The 19913-nt window shown below is 39.3% G+C and overlaps 1 protein-coding gene across 2 annotated transcripts in view; it reads left to right on the top strand.

Annotated features, from left to right (window-relative positions):
* LOC112556266 (inactive tyrosine-protein kinase transmembrane receptor ROR1-like) overlaps positions 1-18487 on the top strand; it is a 232331-nt gene extending 213844 nt beyond the window's left edge. For both annotated transcript variants that reach the window (XM_025225105.1, XM_025225106.1), the window contains 3 exons: positions 7762-8036; positions 9395-9736; positions 10100-18487. In XM_025225105.1, coding sequence (XP_025080890.1) covers positions 7762-8036; positions 9395-9736; positions 10100-10816 — 1334 coding nt within the window. In that variant the 3' untranslated portion in view covers positions 10817-18487. The remainder of the gene's footprint in view (positions 1-7761; positions 8037-9394; positions 9737-10099) is intronic.
* Positions 18488-19913: the final 1426 nt, after the last annotated feature.

The raw sequence follows: 19913 nt of genomic DNA, 5'->3' as shown, positions 1-19913 counted from the left end.
CATGAAATATTACCTTTTTTCAAAACCTAAACAGCATTGCCAGACTAATCGTTACAGAAGGTCTGCCAACTCCCGACGAAGAGAGTTCATCTCGCTTCTTACCTCCCTTTATTCCCCCTTCCTGATGTCTTGGACTTCCTGTATCATACATCGACTCGACGATCGTCTGTCTCCATGAATCATGGCTTCGAGGCCCCCATATATCGATACAAGGAATGTGGCACGCCGGTGCACGAGGTTTTTCATTGGAGATAAGCCCGGTGATGGTCCAGATGCCGAGGATCGTGCAGGTGTTGCGGGGACGCCAGCAGCCAAAGGTTCCATTATTCACAGCAGTTGTACTCTGCTAATCATGTCGCCACACCTTCTGGATGGCACTCCTGCGCCGACAAGTTTAATTTCAGTCCCTTCCTGACATGTTTAATTTTAGCCTCATCTCCAGGGCGGAGGGGGATCGTGCAAGACAAGGAGACTGTGCTGAGGAGAGCTTCCTCGCCGGCCAGCGATGTTTTTGTAAGATTTGTAGATGCCAGGGGATACAGTGTGGGGTTTGATTTCTCCGTGCATCCGGCCTGTAAATGAAGATGATAAACGGCATCCACCGTATCCTTTGGCAGCAGTCCTCAGATTAACTCTATGGCCATAAGCCTCAGCCTCTTCTGCTATAGATAATATTTTTTTACTTACAAAGTCTGGTGTAAGAACTTGCAAGGGTTCTGGCTGGCATGATGGTGGAGTGAACATCTCCCTCTCTCTTAAGCTCCCCCCTCTTCTTTCTCTATTTTGTATTTGAATGTTTTGATTCTGTTATAGGTGTGGATAATTTTTATTCCACGTGTTATTGTAACAAAGTTTTCATTCAGAGTTTCTTTTTCTTTTGTAATATTCAGTTCACAAGCGATCCAAAATGCAAGAATATTCGCGCACGCGTTTAAACACATTTCTCAAAAGCTGAGGCAGCTGAGTCTGTCACCTCGGTGGTACATCTTTTAGTAGCCATGGAAACCAGGCACGGGTCTGTAATGTGCGATTTTTGCAGAGCAGACGACGAAAGATAGTAGTTGTTCCTCCTATGATGTCGGAACCTGTCTGACTCCCCTCTGGAGTTTGTTTTGTATGGTTGGTAATGTTTTAGATTGTGGTTTTACGTCCGTATCCGGCCATTTCTGTTTCGGACGAATTACCAACAACTGGTGTCTGTAAAGGTTTATTGGACCTGGTGTACACATTAGGGCAAATTGAGATGCAGTCTGGATCAGCTTTACGTCTGGATTGCTAGAAATTGCTGTTGTCAGTCAGGGTTGGTTTTAGTCAAATAGTACCAGAAATTGGTGCAAACAGTCAGGATCGGTTTTACTTAAATATTACGAGAAATGGACGTGAACGGAGTTAAGATCGAGTGTATTAGGAAATTACTCGAAACTGACATTGATAAAATCAAGAATGGTTAAGTACTGAAATTACTAGAGACATCAAGAGAGATCAAGATAATTTCATGTTACGATCACAAATACTGACATTAACAAAGCACTCGATGGTTATACGACACCAACAGCGGCACGTCGACTAAAACTACTGCCACAGAGATAGCGACATCAACAAAACTTTTACTGTATCTGGTGAAATTTGGCTTAATCATTAGAAAACGTTGGATGATTCAGTTCGCTTATAAAATAATTACGGTTTAATCAGTAATTAAGAAATTAATTTCAAATTATCAAAATGAGCTTACACTTATAAAAATATTAAATCCAGAATTAAATTTTATGGGGTTTTAATTAGATATGCTAAATATAGATCGCAGGGGATGGTGGGATTATGAGCCTAGATAAAATTACCGGAAGTTTCTGTCGAGTCCCAGACATCAGTAAATATATATCAGAGAAATCAGAGAAGCCATATCGGGACAGGTAAAGTGGATAAAAATGGAACCCAACGTTCAGTTTGTCGTCAGCTCAAAGGGCACAGTCTCTCTTCTCGACCAGACAGATGTTTGGATTTTACTTATTATGTTCCTCGCAGGCGGTTGTAGGCCATCGGGACATAGCTGCAAACGGGCACACACACACAAACAAACACATTTTATTTATTTATATCACATTTCACCACTTGGCAGTGAGCACAATTCACTTGAACAACAAACAAAAAGCAGTGCTGGAAACAAATTCAGAAACACTGTTGCTAGTAACAACGAATGGTGAGGGGAGAGAGGGGCGAGGAGAAATTCTGGGGAAATAAAACCACCTTTCAGCGGAGGAATTTATCAAAGTGGAACATACACACACACACGTTCCACATAGCATCATCACAGCCTTTGACCCTCGCAGACCATTCACCTGACACCAGTCCAGCAGGCTGGCCACCCGAGGGAGGATGGAGTGAAGAATGGGTTAGCGGCATCTTGAGAGGATGTTATGATGTGTGTTGGAGGGGAAGGATTTACAAGCTGGAAGACAGGTGCATTACGCCAGGTAGGGTGGCTCACCCGACCTAACAATTTATTGATTGGCTTCCTGAGAGGTGTTGGTGCCCGGGTTCATCTCGATGCTGAGATGGTGAGAAAGTGGATGCACCTGAATGATGGAGGGGGTGACTACGGAAGGTATGGTGTCTTTTGCGGCGGGATGAATGGAAAAGGGATGAGGATGTTAGACGGAGGATGGCTGCTCGTAGGCCTTGTTAAGATCTGCCAGACGTGTTGTTTACGACAAGCGATAATCAACAAGCCAGCGGACTGGTAGACAAATAATGTTGTAGGTGCTACTAATTTGACCATCTACCAGCGCCCTCACCTTTCCCAGATAAGGGGAAATGGGGATCAGGCCAGACACACAAATAATTCTCTTTCGCTGCGCCAACCCCCTAATGAGGCAAATGTGCGTGTTGCGCGATCGTAAGTCACGTGGCGTGGTCACGTGTTCGATTAAGGGGCGTGTCCATGCTGCTGTCTCTTTTACCTGGGGCAACATGGGAAACTCAAGACAGGAGTCTTGTTTCCACAAAATTATGAAGCTGTGTCCAGACCCCCGCAAATGTTATTTTACCCCAAGAACCGTGGTTATAAAGTAGTAGCAAAGGTATCCTTGGATAAAATCACATGAAGTAGTGTCACGTGGGTCTGGACTTTGCCTTATAACTTCGGAAACAAAACACTTTTCCTTGAGTTTCTACTGCGTCCTACGTTCGCTTCATGACTACGGCCCCAGATCTTGCCTACAGGATGAAAGTAGTTTTCTCATCCGCTACTGCTGCTCCCTCTCTCGAAGATGTATTATGATGAAATGTCATTAACTGACTAAAAGTAGCTCCACACTGTTATTAAGATGACATCTCAACACTACAACATTTACATAAAAAATTAGTCTCCAGAACACTGGACCTGTAGCGGACTTCTTTTTTTAATATTTCCCTTTGGACAGGCTCTTCATAAATGTGTCGAGCAAAGCAGTCATCTGCAATGATCTGGTCCAACAGGTCTCGTGCTAAAACTGTTTCTGGAGTGTATGGAAAAAAATGAAATGGAGGCTGAAAGTATTGCTCAAACAGTTACCATCCTGAAGAGTATTTTAGAGAGTCATTCTGTAAAATACTTCCAGTAATTGAATAAGAGACTGAGACAGCAGTAATCATTCCAGAAGATATTCTTAGAAAGAAGACCTTCTAAAAGAAACTTTCAGAGAAGATTCTTTTCTAAAAGATACTCATGGCGGCAGTAACCCTTAAAAAAATACTCTTAGCAACCATCGTAGAACATTTTAGAGAGCAGTCATAATTTTTAAAAATACTGTAAGTGGACAGTCATTCTAGAAGATAATCTTGCAGAGAAAACTCATAAATCAGTCATTTAGGATGAGGGAGGGTGGAAAATCTTAACAGACATCATTCTAAAGACGACAAAGTTCCTCCATTTGTCTTCCTCCCCATGTTGTTTCGTATTACAGTTTTGACTTGTTTGTGGCGTGGCTGACCTTTCAACCCGACGAGAGTAACTTTCTTCGTGATGACGAGGGTAGATTTCAGATGATGACAAATGGAAAGATACCATGTACAAGTCGTTTATTCAGTTTGTAAAAGCTTTGGGAAAGAGTATCGGTGCGTAATCATTCATTTATCTGGAAGACTGCGCTTCAGGTTTTTTTGGATTTTTTTAAAAGGATGTTTGATTGATTGCAGCGAAACGGCGACCAACGTTTCTTCCAAAAATGCTAAGCAACTCCGTAAACTCAAAAAGAATTTAGCAGAAATATGATGTCAAAGGTTAAGAGCTAAGGCTCCTGATAGTAATTAGAACAACACTTTCCTTTGCAGGTTTTTTTTTTTTTTTTTTGAGTGGGTTACTCGTGTAAAAAAGGAAGACAAAATGTTTTGCTTTTTTGGCTTCAGCCCCAATACTTTTTTTCTGTGCTTCATTCCAAACGTTGGTGATAAATTGTTTTGTGTAGTGCAGTCTGCTGTTTCGACTGGCAGGTGCAAGTGACCAAAACGTAGACATCTGATTGTGTTTATTTTCTTTTCGTGTTTTCTTTACTCGGTTTTTCCCTCCTTTGCGAGTTTCATTAGAAGAACGTCAGAATGCGGAGGAAAGAGAGACATCAGCTTTTATAATCATTCTTGATGGCAACGCCAGTCAGTCTTTGCCAGCGTCATATGCCTACATCTCTGCTGTCTAGAAATCATCCAATTTTTGTTGGCTTTTCTTTTTCTTGCATGTTTTGCATTTACATGACAGATGCTACCGACGCTATCTCCAAGATTAAAACCATTTCACTTGACAGGTCGGAGGCAGCTTCCCAGTCCCCCACCCCACCATCCAAGAAAAAAAAACCAACTTTGCTTCAGGCACTTTTCTGGAATGTTATTGGTTGGTTTTCATCCTGACAGCTGTTTAGCCTTTTGTGTGCAGGGTTGGTTATAGATGTGTGTGCTTTCGTGTCCAATGCACGTCGGTAAATGTAAATCTGTGTTTTTTCTTGACGATCAGGACAAAGGGCGCAGTTTAGCAAAAGAAATACACAAACATTTGGTGTAATAGGTAGCTACAACTTAGACGAGATGTGTAAGGGTAGGTTTCTTACAAACATCTTACGATTGTTGTGGAAAGTGATGAAAAACAACCAGCAACAAAAAATACTCGATGGCTTCCAAATCTGCCGAAAAAGCATATTGCGCCTCGTTTTGGTTTTCCATTGGGATCGGGGTCAATTGTTGAAAGGCTTTCTTTTTATTTATTTTTTTGGTCATTGTTTTATGATTTTTTAAACACCCGTTGTGCTATATTTGAGCCATTTTTTTACAAGATTATCTACATCTCGATAAAGTATTCTCTCAGAACACTAAAGATGTAACAAGATGTTCAGTGCTTTGGACGCTTACCTGGCTGAAGATGAGCAATGTCCACAAACACCTTGATGTTGCAGAAATGGATCATGGGAAGGCGACAACAGGAGTACAAAACTCATGCATGCACGAAAACATTTTTATAGTCTGATGGAATCTGATGACAGTGTATCACAAAATTCTCTCAGAGTGTACAAAAAACAGTAACAGCAATGTAGATGTCAACACTTGATACTCCTTGAGTTGATATTGTGCAGCATCATTGTGCACTCAGCCAGAATCAGAAGATTGTGGACCAATCCCCTCCTGTCACATAGTCCCAACGCCTGGATACACACACTCCTGGCCAGCACACGTCTGACAGAACTCGCACAAACACCAGACAGCGCGGGTTTGGATTTGGGTGGGATCGAGGTGAAATCATGCGCTTGGCAACTCCACGACCGGAATGTTTTGCTGTTTTGAAACATGTCTGACAGGCTCCTGAGGAGACTTACTTTCTGTTTTCCTGTTGTAGAACATAAAGTTGACGTTTGTAGGCGGCTGTCTAGCCATAGTGAACACTCTCCCAGGAGGAGGCGGATGACAGGGGATTCCAGAAAAGCCCTGGAATGATTTTGATTGATTGGTCTGGAAGAGTATTGGTGTATTGGGGTCCGGTGAGTCGTTAAAATGGAGGTGATGTCGGTCGCCATGTTGAGGACTGGAAGCACAATCAGGACAAGAAATGGTGATGCTGGCTGATGCACGAAGTCACTCAACTGTAGGACAGGATCCGAAGACTTTTCTTTAAAAGCTTTAAAAGTTTGTAAGCGTGTAACTGGATGGTAGTGCAATTGTTTGTTGTTGTTGTTTTGTTTTTGTTTTTGTTTTTTTGTTTAAGTACATCATCTTCGCTTTTGATGACAGCATGTTTGTTTGTAATGTGGTCTGAGGTTAAATTTCGGTTTCATTTCGTTGAATTTTTTTTCAATAGTGGTATTTCTACCTTTCTTTGTCTCTTTCTCTCTCTCTCTCTGTCTCTCACTCCCTACCTTCTCTCTCCGTCTTTGTCTTCTCTCTCTCTTTCTTTCTCAAACCAGCCCCCTCCATTTCTCTCATATTGTGCTGTCCACATTTATGAAATAAATCTTCTCATTTCTGCCAAGAATGATAAATCATTCCCATTCCAGGACAGACGGCAGATGATGCAGTATTGCCTCGCTTCATATCGTTTTCATCCACCTCTCCTTAGAATCTTTATTTCAGTTGCAGATCTTCAGATAGAAAATAGAAAGTGATAAGAGGAAATGCAAAACATACTTGACATGTTTCCATTTACACAAAAAAGAACAACTACAGCTCTGTTTAGTAAGGAGGGGCCAGAGAGCTAACAGTGGGTGTAAGATAACTGTTTGCTATTGTCTTTTAGTTTTTAAATGTTGAATTTCCTCGTTGGAATTGGTTTTGACGTTTGAAACGGTTTATGACACTTTTTGTTTTGTTGTTTTTGATGGTGATTGTGGTTTTATGTAATTGTTCACACCCCTTTAAACGGGTGCAGGGCTCTCTTTCTTTCGCGTGTGAGGGAGAGGGAGAGAGCCCCCCGAATGTCAGTAACACTTTTTGTCCCCACTCCAGTCCTGTGGTCGATCGAGTTTCTCAACTCGGGGTACAAGTGGCATTCATTAGAAGCGACCCTTTACTCTCTGATGATCGGCCTTTCATCTGGGAGCCTGCGGTACAAATGTGTTTATTTGTCCCAGTTCTGTGCATCAGCCAGTCGGGCTTTCACAGAAATGTCCCTCAGTAAATGTTAGCTCTCTCCCTGCTTCCTGGGGTCCGCCTAATGCCTGGCGAGAGAATTGTTCTGCGTGTGGTCTTGGTTCCGAAGAACGTGAATAGCAACAGGCGCATTTCCCTTTCATTACAACTGAATTCCTGTGCTTGTTCTTTTTATGAGATCTTTCTTATTGCATCAGTTGTTTTGTTTTGTTTGTGACAGCATGTAACAGCTGTGTCTTGAAGTTGTGTTTTCTGGGTAAAGTTGTGAACATTAACAGGTTTTCATTTGTTGAAAACAAAAACAAGAAGGAAAATATAAGTAAATGTGAAAATAATTTCTGAAGCAATCAAACCATCAAAAAAAATTATGACACATTGATAGATGATCAGCTTCTCATGTCATGCACATCAGTTCATTTCAGTCGTTTGATCTTAGCAGAGCCCCTTGTGATTATGGACCCTGGTCATTGTGGAGGAGGGAGGAACATAAAAGATTTTCTCCCATGTGGCCTTTGATAAGATCCAGATAAACCCATTCTTTTACTGTTATTTAATAATCCAAACGTAGAAAGATACTTTAATAATTTACCTATGAACATTCACATGTCAAGATCTTTGTAAACAAATCCTTATTGTTTGTCTGTTTGTGACTTGTTGCAGCAAGCGAGCCAGCGGACAATAACAAACTAATGTTCATCCTCGTCCCCACCATCACCATTCCCTTGGCTCTCGCCATACTGCTGGCCATCGTATGCTTCTGTCAACGAAGTCGTTCACGCTCAACAGGCAGCCGCCACCACCACAGCACCAACGGCAAGTCAGGCCAGCCTGTGGAGCTTAGTCCCCTCAACCCCAAGACCAGCACTAGAGCCAAGGAGTTCCCTGCACAGAACATCCGGTACTTGCAGGAGTTGGGTGAAGGAGCATTTGGAAAGGTACTCGTGCATCTCTTGTGTGTCAGTCATTTAGTACAAGGCGTTGGTCTGCAAAAAATTTTGTAGAACAAAAACCTCCATGCAGCCATGGCAGAAGCGTGTCTTTGCACAGCTTTGAAATAAGTAACCAGGCCTGCATATGTGCTTGTTTGAATGTGAGTTTATAAGTGAGTAAATGAGAGATAGGGAAAGGAGTAGTATGTGAAAGAGATTCCTCTTCTCTGGATGTGCCACACTGGATTATCCTTTACCTTTATTGATCCAAGTTGTTTGCTGTCCCTGTCCTTTTTCCAGCTGCATGACAAATCTTGGCTTCTTTCGGAATTTCGCTGAAACAGCACATCACCAAAGTCTGTCATCTCTGTTATCTTGAGTTTTGGCAGATTAGTTCCATTAGACAATTTGTCACTGAAGAAGCCACTAAAACTCCCGTCACCTCCTATGTACTGTCTTAGACTACTGCAACACACTTTTAGCTGATGGTCCTGAAGCCACTCCTCCCTCTCTTTCAGAGAGCTTAGTGTTCTGCTGCCTGCCATATTTTCAAAACATATCTCTCTTAATCTCGCACTCATTTAATGCTAAAGTGGATGTGGCTTCCTGTCTCTGAGTGCATCAAAGGCAAAATTATTTGTACCTGTTACCATTATCACTGACATAGCTCCTAGCTACTTTCCTTTCTACCCTGATCTCTCTACCTTTATCACTGATGTAGCTGCTGGCTATCTTTCTTCTCTGGTCTCTCGCTACTCTTCATTCTTCTACAGACATCCATTTTCGCTGTCTTGGTTGCTTCAAGCTTCACTCCCATGGATTCTGTTCCTGCTCACATTATGGACCTGGGTTCTTAGACACTCCTTTCTCAGCCTTCAAATCTCACTGAAAACTTATTTGTTCAGAAAATTTTACAAGCAGTATCTTTTCATTTGGTCTACTTTAATTGCATATGCCTGAGTATTGTTTTTCATGCTTGATAGGTGCATTATTCATCTTGTGGTATGCATGAGCAAAGGATTGTGCTTAGCACTCATTAAATAAATTCTGCTGCTTCTTTGATTATTTGTATTATTATATAAGAAATAAGCATATAATAATAAACTATACAGTCGTTTTAAAAAGTTCTGTCTTGTTGGTCATTGATAAATGTTCTGTTTGCAGAGAGCTTCAGCATTACGCTACAGATTGAAGCACTGCATTTTTGCCATCAAGCTAAACCTACAAAACTTAATATTGCTTCAGAACACATTTAATCAGTAGGGAGTCTCTTTCCAGATGAAAACAACAATTTCATCCCCAAATTTAGGTTGTCATGATGCTACACTCTGTAAGTTATCCTTAATTTGTTTCTATCTCTTCAGGTTTACAAAGGAGAGCTGGTAGGACTCTATGGCGATAACAGTGTTACTAAAGTAGCCATAAAGACTTTAAAGGAGAATGCACTGCCAAAGGTCCAGAATGACTTTCGTCGAGAGGTTGATGTAATGTCAGAAATGAGGCACCCAAACATAGTGTGCCTTCTTGGTGTGTGCATGCGGCAGGAGCCCATGTGCATGATCTTCGAGTTCATGGGGCAGGGCGACCTCCATGAATATCTCATCATGCATTCGCCTCATTCAGATATCTCGGCTGTTGATCCATCCAGAGCTGGAGGCACATCAAAGACACTGGAGTATCCAGACATGCTCCACATCTCCACACAGGTGCTGCTGACCTTAATGTTAGAGAGGAGTTTAGTGGGTTTTTTAAGAAAAGGAGGCAGAAACTGACTTCATTGCCAGGTTTTGCAGGTCCAGGATAGACATTAGGGGTCACATTATGAGCTTTTTTATATATGTTTTGATCAAAATCTTTTCCCACGGTAACGTGGATGAATTATTTTCATTTTCTAAAGCAATATCATTAGTTAGCATGGAGAATAAACACTTTTTAAATTTTCGGAAATAAAATGTCTGCATTTGGTTATATTTTGAAATTTAATATGAGTTAATGCAGTAGATTTCAAGAGAGAAGACAATGTTTAGGCTGCAAGTTAATGTGGTTATAAATAACTTCTGTTTCTCTAGATTGCTGCTGGGATGGAGTACCTTGCTTCACATCATTTTATTCATCGGGATCTTGCAGCAAGAAATGTGCTTGTTGGTGATGGTCTAACAATCAAAATCTCAGACTTTGGATTGTCCAGAGACATCTACTCTTCTGACTACTACCGTGTGCAGAGTAAGTCACTGTTGCCAGTTCGCTGGATGCCACCCGAGTCCATCTTGTATGGCAAGTTTACCACTGACAGTGATGTCTGGTCTTTTGGTGTTGTTCTCTGGGAAGTCTTTTCCTTTGGACTTCAGCCCTACTTTGGATACTCCAATCAAGAGGTTATTGAAATGATTCGCTCTCGCCAGATCTTGCCTCAACCTGAAGACTGCCCAGCACGCATCTATGGGCTGATGGTGGAATGCTGGCATGAAATGCCTTCTCGTCGACCATCATTCCGGGAGAGCCATGCAAGATTGCGAGCGTGGAAGAGTGAGCTTGTGGCAGCGCAGAACCCTCACTGGAGTTTGTCGCAGAGCCAGTCAGCCCACTCATCTAGTACCCACCAGAGCTCCCAGTCCCAGCCCTCACACCACAGCAGTACTGGCCCCAGCAACACCACTGCGCTGACTGGGCTCACTGGCAGCAGCAACACATCTGACCCCAACTCCATGGGTGCAGGTGTGCCTGGCAACAATCAGCTTTCTCAGGCACAGGCCAATCTGCCCCACCCATGCTGCCACAGCACATGATGGGTCAACCCCATCCGCATTTTACCCAGGGTTATGCCCCTCCTCCTGGTCAGGTGATGTCCATGCTGCATCCTATGATGGGAGCTCCACCCCATTATGGATTAGTACGAGGAGGCGAGGGAGGACAGCCTGGTTCTGTGATGGGTGCAAAGCCTCCAGGTTGTAATGGTTACCCCTCCAACCTGAACAAGGCTTCCCCAGCTGGCTCTGTCACCAGCTCCAAATCCTCCAACAGTGGTGGGTCCAGCACCAGTGGGCCTACCATCCTGCCCGCAAGAAACGGGCCTACGAACATGCCTGGCAGCAATGTGGCCAACGTCAACCCGAACATGCGCACTGCCAACTCACAGCCTCCTGTCAGCTCTGCCACAGACTGCAACAAATTCAACAACTTTTTGCCACACAATGCCTACATTCCAGACCAAAGGACTTCAGATATCTGAATGTCATAGGCACAATGTCTGTTAGTAGGCCTTTTTTTAGGAGTGGTACTACGAAAAGGCCCATCTAGTCTGAGAATGAGAAGTGTGGGGGTTGGGCTATTCAAACACAAGACCCATCTAGTCTTTTGAGAGAGCAGAGAGCTCAAGGACATGTGAACAACACTTAACTGTTGTGGGGGAGGATGGGGGAAGGGGGAGGAGATTTGAAGGCGCTGCACAGAGTTCTATTCAAGTCTGAAAGTGAAGGATTCGGAACACTCCTCGCTGCCATGTACTCGCTCATTTTGTCTCATTTGACATCAAAATCATTCTTGGAGCACAGACACGCAGTCAGCTTACTTCTGGCCTGGGAGGGAAAATTCAAGGTCCATTTACTGCTGGGACAGCAGTAGACCAACAAACATCTAGTTCTCTTTCAGACATTTTCAGTGGTTTGTAGGGTGCAAAAGTTAGTGTGGTAGCAGGAATTTCACTTTCTTGAATGGGAAGGTGGGTGACATCCACACCCATGCGTGTGCAAACTAGGAGCAGTACATTAAAATACTGCACTTGCTGTGATACTGCTAGACTAGAATGAAACAAATGATGGCAAAGTGCTCTGTGAATTATCTTTTTTTATTTTAATGCAGACTTTCAGTGCTCTTAACCAGCTACCAGGTTTCTGTAAAGGCTTTTGATTTGTTATTGATGCTATGTAGTCTTGGACAATACAGAAAAAGAATATGGAAATATGACCTGGAACTGTATTTCTTTACTTTTGGAGATGGGGAAAGAATGTTAATAATTTTCATTATTATTCACAGCCATTAATATGACCATCATTATCAGATATTCAAGACAGTAAGGTGCTCTTTTTTTTCCATCTTTGGTGACAAGCGAAAAGAAAGTACAGCACTCTCTGCTGGTTGCTGAAATAGCTGTCTGTAAATGTAAATCTGTAAATGTTTTCAAATTCAATTCTTCCATCATCTTTTTACTTTTTTATATAAAAGGTGGTTGATGGAGTGAGATGTGAATTTAAAAAATTACCATCCCACTTATGCTTTGTAGCTGATGCTATGAATGCATACCACATTTAAAGCTATTATGAAATGATTTTTGTAAGGATTTTCTTAATAATCAAAGCATTGCATAGCTAATGATTTTAATATTCTGTCTTCCTGTAGTAACTTTTCTAATATTTTGCAAAATGCAGGTTTTTGTAAAATCGTAAGTACCAAAAAAAGGTTTCTGCACTCAGATTAATAAGGAGCTAAAAGCTGCTGATTGTCCAAAGAATTGTTACCTGTGGGTTTCCATGATGGTGCTATTGTCTATGACAGTTCAATGCATGCATTTTGTGTGTTCTTCAGCCTCAATTTGTTGATAATGAAATGTCCACTGAATGAACATTTCATTGTTTGTTGAGTTGTTTCAGTTTCAGACTCTAGCAAAAATGCAACCAAGTATCCACTGGGTCAGAATTTCATCATTTGCTGTTGAATTTTACTTTCAATGCAAAAAAATACAAAAGAATGTTGTTGTCCCTGCTTAAATCACAACCTGTCAAAATACTAAACTAAGGAGAAGTATCTTTTTTTTTTTTTACGGTGTATAATGCTTTCTTAAGAAAACAGTTCAGTGTGGTGTTTACATTTAAGGAAAATTTGAAAGCTAAATTAAAATCCTTTGCATACAGTCATCCCTGAAGGCAGAACATGAGGCTGACCTGAGATCGTTACACTTCCTATGTCAGAGGTTTCATTAGGAAGAAAATGTAAATCTACTCCTTGAATCAGTTGTAACTTTCCAGAATCTTAACTTGCTGAGATTTTCTCGTAGTTCTATGAGCTTTTCAAGTTTTTGGTGGTGTGTTGTTCTTATGCTTGGCTGTGGAAGCTGGCTTTCTCTTCTCGACACCAGGTAAGGTGCAGAACTGGGAATTTTGTGCAAAGGTTTAGTAAGTCTTCAGTGTGTTCTAATGGCCTTAATACATGAGCACTATTGTGATTACAGCTATGACATGCATATGTAACTTTCTTAATAGCCACTGTTAATACACTATCTGACAGACTGATAATGTGTTTGGTTTTATCTGCATAGGTTGATTACATCTGTATTGGATTTTCAAGAAAGCTTTTCAGATAAAATTTTCTTTGGTCATTAAATTCTTAAAACCATCTCAGGATGAAGCTGTTGAACATAGTGCCAGAAGAAAAAAATTAATAAGTTTAAAAGAAGCGTAAGGGTGTTTTCGAATTATATCTGAAAAGCAGTATGCGCCCTGGCTAATCAGAAACCCCAAGCAGCAACTGAAAAGACTAGTCCTATGATGAATGGCAAATTCTGTGATTACAAAATGCCATTAGCCACACCACCTGCACAAAAATATCAGTTGATTACATCGTTATTGTAGAATGCCACATATTTCTTCTGTCCAGATGGTCTTATCAGTCACTGGTGCACCTAATGCTTTCAAAATCAGTTTTTCAGTTCTGCATTTATGTGTCTGCACATACAGGTTCGTGTTCAGGCATGGATACATGTGCATGCATATTTGTTGCTTTGGTTTGTTTCCTATTAAACCTTGAAGCACTTCATGTCCACATTGTTCTGGACAGCAAGGCCGCCTCACAGCATGTTCAGTTTATGTACATAGGCAGCTGATTGTCAGCTGACAGACACATCATGACAGTAAAGCTGTAACACTCCATCAAGAGTAGCTTAAGACCAGAAAGATTGAAGGAAAGCTTTGGCTTGCAAGGTGCCATTTGCTATTTACCAAAACAAAGCATCTTTAAGGGGCACAGACAGGAAGTTATGATTCCAAATTAAGCAGTTTTTAGGGGAAGAAGCTCAGAGTGCACAAGATGACTAGAGAAAAGCAACTGCAATAAATGATTTTGACAAGATATAACAATATTTAGTCCACTAATTTCATTTACTGGATATAGCATTGTCACATTTAGGACTGATCATGCCTTTTCAATCTTCATTAAATGGTTCAGTATTCTGCCGCTTTCATAATCATGCAAACCTTTGTTGTTGCATGGTTATACTTTGCGTTGCATGGCAGCTTATTGCCAATAAATTTCTTATGTTGTAGTAGATTTTGTATTTTTGTTATTTATTTTGTGATGGATGTCTAAGTTTATTAAAAACAAGCATAATATCTGTGTACCTTTTATAACATAAGCAGTATATACTGTGTAAGCCTTCTGTGTTCTTGAATGTGTGTCCAGCAGGTTAATTTTAGTCAATGCAAGAAAAGTGCTTGTTGGTTAAAAAAGATGGTCTGGCTGCTGATAGAAAAGTGAGAGACAAACTGGTTGTTCTTCCGCTCAGTGTGGAGACGTTTTTTTAGGCGCACCAAAACAGAACTGTCACAGGTTTTATTATTTCCTGACAAGAGGATTGTTGTCCATGCATTAGAATATTTGCATATAAAAATAGTCAAATAAAATTTTGATTGCTGATGTGTGGCAGATCAAGTTATATGGTCAATACACATAAAACAAAATATTAAAGTGTATTCTAGAACAATAATATTAGACATACTGCTTTCATCATAGATGTACAAAGAATGGTGACTGCAAATACAAGATTGAATGTTCTGGGTCTTGTACACAGAATAATGATGAGTGCCTCTTAGATGTACATGTGTACAACATTTTCCCCTGACTTAGAAGCTCATACTATTTATAAACTAGGATAACCAGCACCCAGCTTCCTTGACTATGAGAGGAAACATTGCTGAGCTGGAATGCTAAAGTAGCAATGTGAATGAAACACTTGCAAGCTTTTAAATGTATACCTATATATATATATGTTAACACCTTTTAAAATAAGTACATGAGATGTTTGTGTGAAAATTAGTGTTGAGAGAGCAAGCAATTCAACACAGACAACTGTTCCATGAAGGTGTATTTGTGCCCACAGTCTAATTCGTCCCCAGTGATTTTGGATAATGTCTGAAAGCTCATATTAGTTCCCAGACCATTATGCATGTTGAACACTTGTATTTTTGTCCAGGAATCAAGTGCTAGTATTCTGTTCAAATTTGAAAAGAGCTTCTCAAGCAAAAGGGTTCAAGAATCAATCTTTGTGCTTAATTCGTTTCCCTTCTACTATGTTTTACATTTTTTTTAAAGTGCAAATTCCTTTCAACTATTGTATCATTTGTTTATCTTTGCCTGAAGGATGAATGAAGCTGAAATTGCTTCAACACTGGACTATTTTCATGTTGTTATAAGTTCCCACATGTTCATGCCAAATGCTGTCGGATCATATGATGAACATTGAGGATGAACCTAATGGCTCATTCATGAATTTCATGGCCTGCTCATATTATTTTGATTCATGTAACATTCACAAAACATTTCTATACTTACCCAATTTCATCCCAAGATTGTGACATTTAGCTTTAAACAATAATTTATTGAATCTTGACAGTTAATAAAGATTAATAAGTTCTCAATTAGTTCAGGCTGTATCAATTTAGGCAAAAACTAGCATGAGCTTGATTTTGAGCTGGCTTATTTTTTCCTGTAATGTACACAAGACAAGCTGTAATTTATGAGCATTCTGTTCCTGTAGCTGTTTAGTCTCCGCCATCATGTTCTGATCTTAAACAAGGTGCTGCCTTTAGTTGCCTCATGCCAGCTGTTTTAGCTATGCCAACTTCAATATATTCTGTCACCATCTTATTTGATTTTTTTAATATAACGTAAATGATGCTAAATACTCTTATTAATTAAAATTAATAGTACTTGAAAAGGTTACACTGAAGGCCTCTGCTTTCATCTACAAGAGAATTCTGGAGCTTGAATAAAATATATTGAATCATCCCTATGAACAATTGTTTAACCTTGAACTTCAAGTGCTCAACCAGGAACATATCTGAAAGAAGAGTTCTGTCACCACTGTGTGACATACACCTGGCTGTGGTGACATCAGACTGCATGTCCACATTACACAAATTCATGATTCAAGTGTTCGAGACTCAGATATTGCTTGTGTATCAATCAAAAGCTGTCATCAAGATCTTATTTATGTAAAAACCAAGCATCACAAGAACTTGGTTAAATATTGCTGGCTATGATGGTGTTAATGATTAACATGTTTTTTAATATGGGAATGTCAGTAAATTTTTTGCTTTTGTCAATCAAATAAGAACTGTTAATCAAACCTATGCATACTGTATATTTTACTGTGATTTTACTGTTCTTATTTGTGAGAGATTTGCCTTATTCTGCTGTAGTTCAGAGTGGAAATGCACTCTTAGCTCGTGAGATTACAGCATTGTCTTGCATTTATGTGCAGAATGAAAGCGCTGATGAGCTATTTGGCTTATCACATTCAAGCATTCTGATGACCAATACCTTCTTTAATTGTCTGTCAAAACAATATTCAATATTAACACACTGTTGTAGGCATTGGACAAGCTCGGATAAAATAATTAAGCCCTTATTTTAAATTACTTCGTAATTTTCTATTTCAGGTGTATGGCTTTAAATTTTTCAGCCATTTGTTATAATGAGCGAGTTGAGGAAGCTTGGAGGCAAGGTGATAACTCTGAACATGAAAACATTTCAAAAGCATCTTTAAGGGAAAATACTTTTCTTACATTCTTTTTTTCAAGCAAACATGTAAACACATGCCAGATACCACTATACACATTTCAGTCTCTACAACTGTCACAAAGCTTCTACTTCATTTGCATTACTTCATAAATAGGATTGAAGACATTCACAGTCTATGAATCAATCACAGATATGTATCATTATATTGCTCATTTTTAACATAACCATAGACATTTAACACTCATAAATCGTGGACACTTGCATACCAATGCATTATTTGGCAAAAATACTTAGTTTTTACCTGTTAATATGTTATTGTACAAGGTAGATAATCCACTTCTATTCAAAGCTTGAAAAATGACCAAACTGAAGTTTTTCTCTTAAATGGATGCATAATGCCTTAATCTAGTTCACATGAATCAACCAAAGATACGGCAGTATTACAAAGTCTGAAATTGAACCTGTACTCGCTCACAGTTGTAGACGTTTTATTCGTAACATTTTTTAATTCCCTGAAATTTTCTAAGTATTTTTTTGTAGGTGAGGGATTGTCTTAACTGGTAAACTGAATAATATTTAACATGCCTGTCAAATAAAATGAAGGGTAAGGGATACTGTAAAAGCTCCTGATTATATGTATTTTTTTTTAAATTACCTTTTATAAATGTCATGGTGGGATGTGGAAAACCATCTATTTCTCCTACATGCTGCCTTTTATTTGGTTAACAGTGAGAGCTGTATGTCTGTTGAATGTACATAAATATATATTTGTATTCCAGTAAAATCATCTTGGCTTTCATGTCACTGCTTGGTTATACTGTTAGGAGTATAAATAAAGCTACATGTACTGCTGATGCTGGGTAGGGACATAGGTGATTAAATATTTTTTTATTTTAAATATCTTTGATATCTTTGCATGTTTTACAATTCAGAATCCTTACACCCAGCACTGTACTAAAACACTAAGATTACAAATTTTGGTTTAAAAAAAATTCAATTATCGGTCAAGACTTTATGATATTAAAACCAACCCCTTTTCTTACCTTCTTTTTACGAAGAGCCATTTAAGTCTTCAGCCCTGTCTTTACCTCCCATTTTCAGTATTCAAGATAATTTTATAGTTTAGTTTTAGGTCCTGCCAGATTTTTACTTCAGGTAAATGGGCATTATCTGAAAGAAACATGTTTAAAATATGTCCCTTGTCAGCATAGGAAAAAAGGGTTTTGCATTTAAAAAAAAAAAAAAGAGACCTAGTCACAGATAAAGCAGCTTCTGTTGTAGTGATAGATATAATACAATGACCGATGTGCATTTTGCTTATGCTGCATTTTGGGTGGGATGTTGTCTTAACTGCTTTCATAACGATTAGGTCTGGCAGTAGAAAACATGGCTTTTTAAATGCATCTTCAGAAAAAAAAGATTCACTGAACATTGCACTGTAGAGAATATTTTTCACTATAAAGGCATAAGCTGTGCTGTATATTTCCTAGCCTGCAGAGTGTATGTGTGGTGTTTTGTTGTACTGGTGCTACTGTACCTTGTTATTAGCTTTATTGCCAAATGTGCATGTACATTATGTAATTACATGTTACGCATATCACATTCTCTGCATGGTTCAGTGACAGGCAATGCTGATATTGTACAAATAAATCACATTTTAAAAACATCTTTATCTAAAAATGTGTGTTTGCATGTGAGAGAGATAGTGCCAAGTATCCATTTACTCCATTTTAAAGGGAAAAAAATTATGTAGTAATCCACTATAACCTGGTTTACATCATCAAATCTTTGGTCCTGTTCTTATGGGCACATGACAATATTATCAATTCATCGACTTTACTTGGTTTTCTATCATACTGTGGGATGGACTGAATGTTCATCCATCACAAGACATAAGCTTCAGAAAGAGTTCAGGGCTTTCTTTTAGGGGAATTTCACAAATTATACTATCCCTACTTTTGACAATGGCACCTGTGTAAGTTTGTGGTGCTCTCAGTAGTAATATACTCGAGTCCTGTTTGTGTTGGTCTATCCCAATGAATTCTCTCAAGTCCAAATTTCTGCTGGCGAGTTCTCTCTGCTCTTCATCCACCACCCCAGCCAAACCTGACATCTACACAGATACATGTACACACAATAGGGTAATACTAAAACCTGTGGAAATATAAATGGAAACAATCCATGCACAGTTTGTGCACATTTGCTTAAGTGAATTAAATTCTTGCAAAGAAAAATGGCTCAAGTAGGTTTTCAAACAAGATCTGAATAAAATGTTTATGTATGCACAAGGCTCTGTGTGTGTACAGTCTTGGGTGCTATTCCAGGGTGACTCAGCTATCTTCAGCTTTCTACTAAGTTGGGAAATGCGCTATATCAATTCCCTTTAATTATTATTATTGAATCAACTAAAATGGTAAAGGCTAGAATACCATACTATTCAACATGTATGATGAAAATGAAGACAAAGATGATGCCATCATAAAGGTTTTAATTATCACAAGCCTCTTAATCTTGTGCATTATTTCAACATTTTCAAAATAAATCTTACCATTCAATCTGTACACTGTACAGTCTGCTACAATGCCTGCAGCCATTATTAAAAGGTTTATTCAAGCATTACGTACTAAACATAGCATTTATCGTAAAAATGATACCATTCAAAAGAAAAGTTAATAAAATATATAACATTTTACTCATACAATGCTTTTCCATCTTGAGTACATGTTTTGGGTAATCTTAATATTTTGTGGAAAATGTAAACCATGAAAACTATCTTCAATGACTAGGCTACCTAACATTCATATATAAATACAACACCATCTCCTAAAATGTAACTAAACTGGGTCCACACTTGGAGGTTATTACAACTTCAACATAGAAAAGGTCAAATAAATAACAGAGCCATAAAAATGAACATAAATGCTGGTCATTCTTGTGACCGCTCAAAATTTGTAAAGGCCACCAAAAAAAATTATACAACTCACATTTGCAGTATATGAAATAGAATATTCTAAATATTGACATTTTAAGTCAAAAGGAGTGCTCAAGTTGTCCCTTAACCATCCTAGTCAAAGTATTGCAGAATTACAGTAA

Source organism: Pomacea canaliculata, linkage group LG2, assembly GCF_003073045.1.
Source record: "Pomacea canaliculata isolate SZHN2017 linkage group LG2, ASM307304v1, whole genome shotgun sequence".
Lineage (NCBI taxonomy): Eukaryota > Metazoa > Mollusca > Gastropoda > Architaenioglossa > Ampullariidae > Pomacea > Pomacea canaliculata.
The sequence above is the reverse complement of the archived record's forward strand: the minus strand, read 5'-3'. Positions and strand labels throughout refer to the sequence as shown.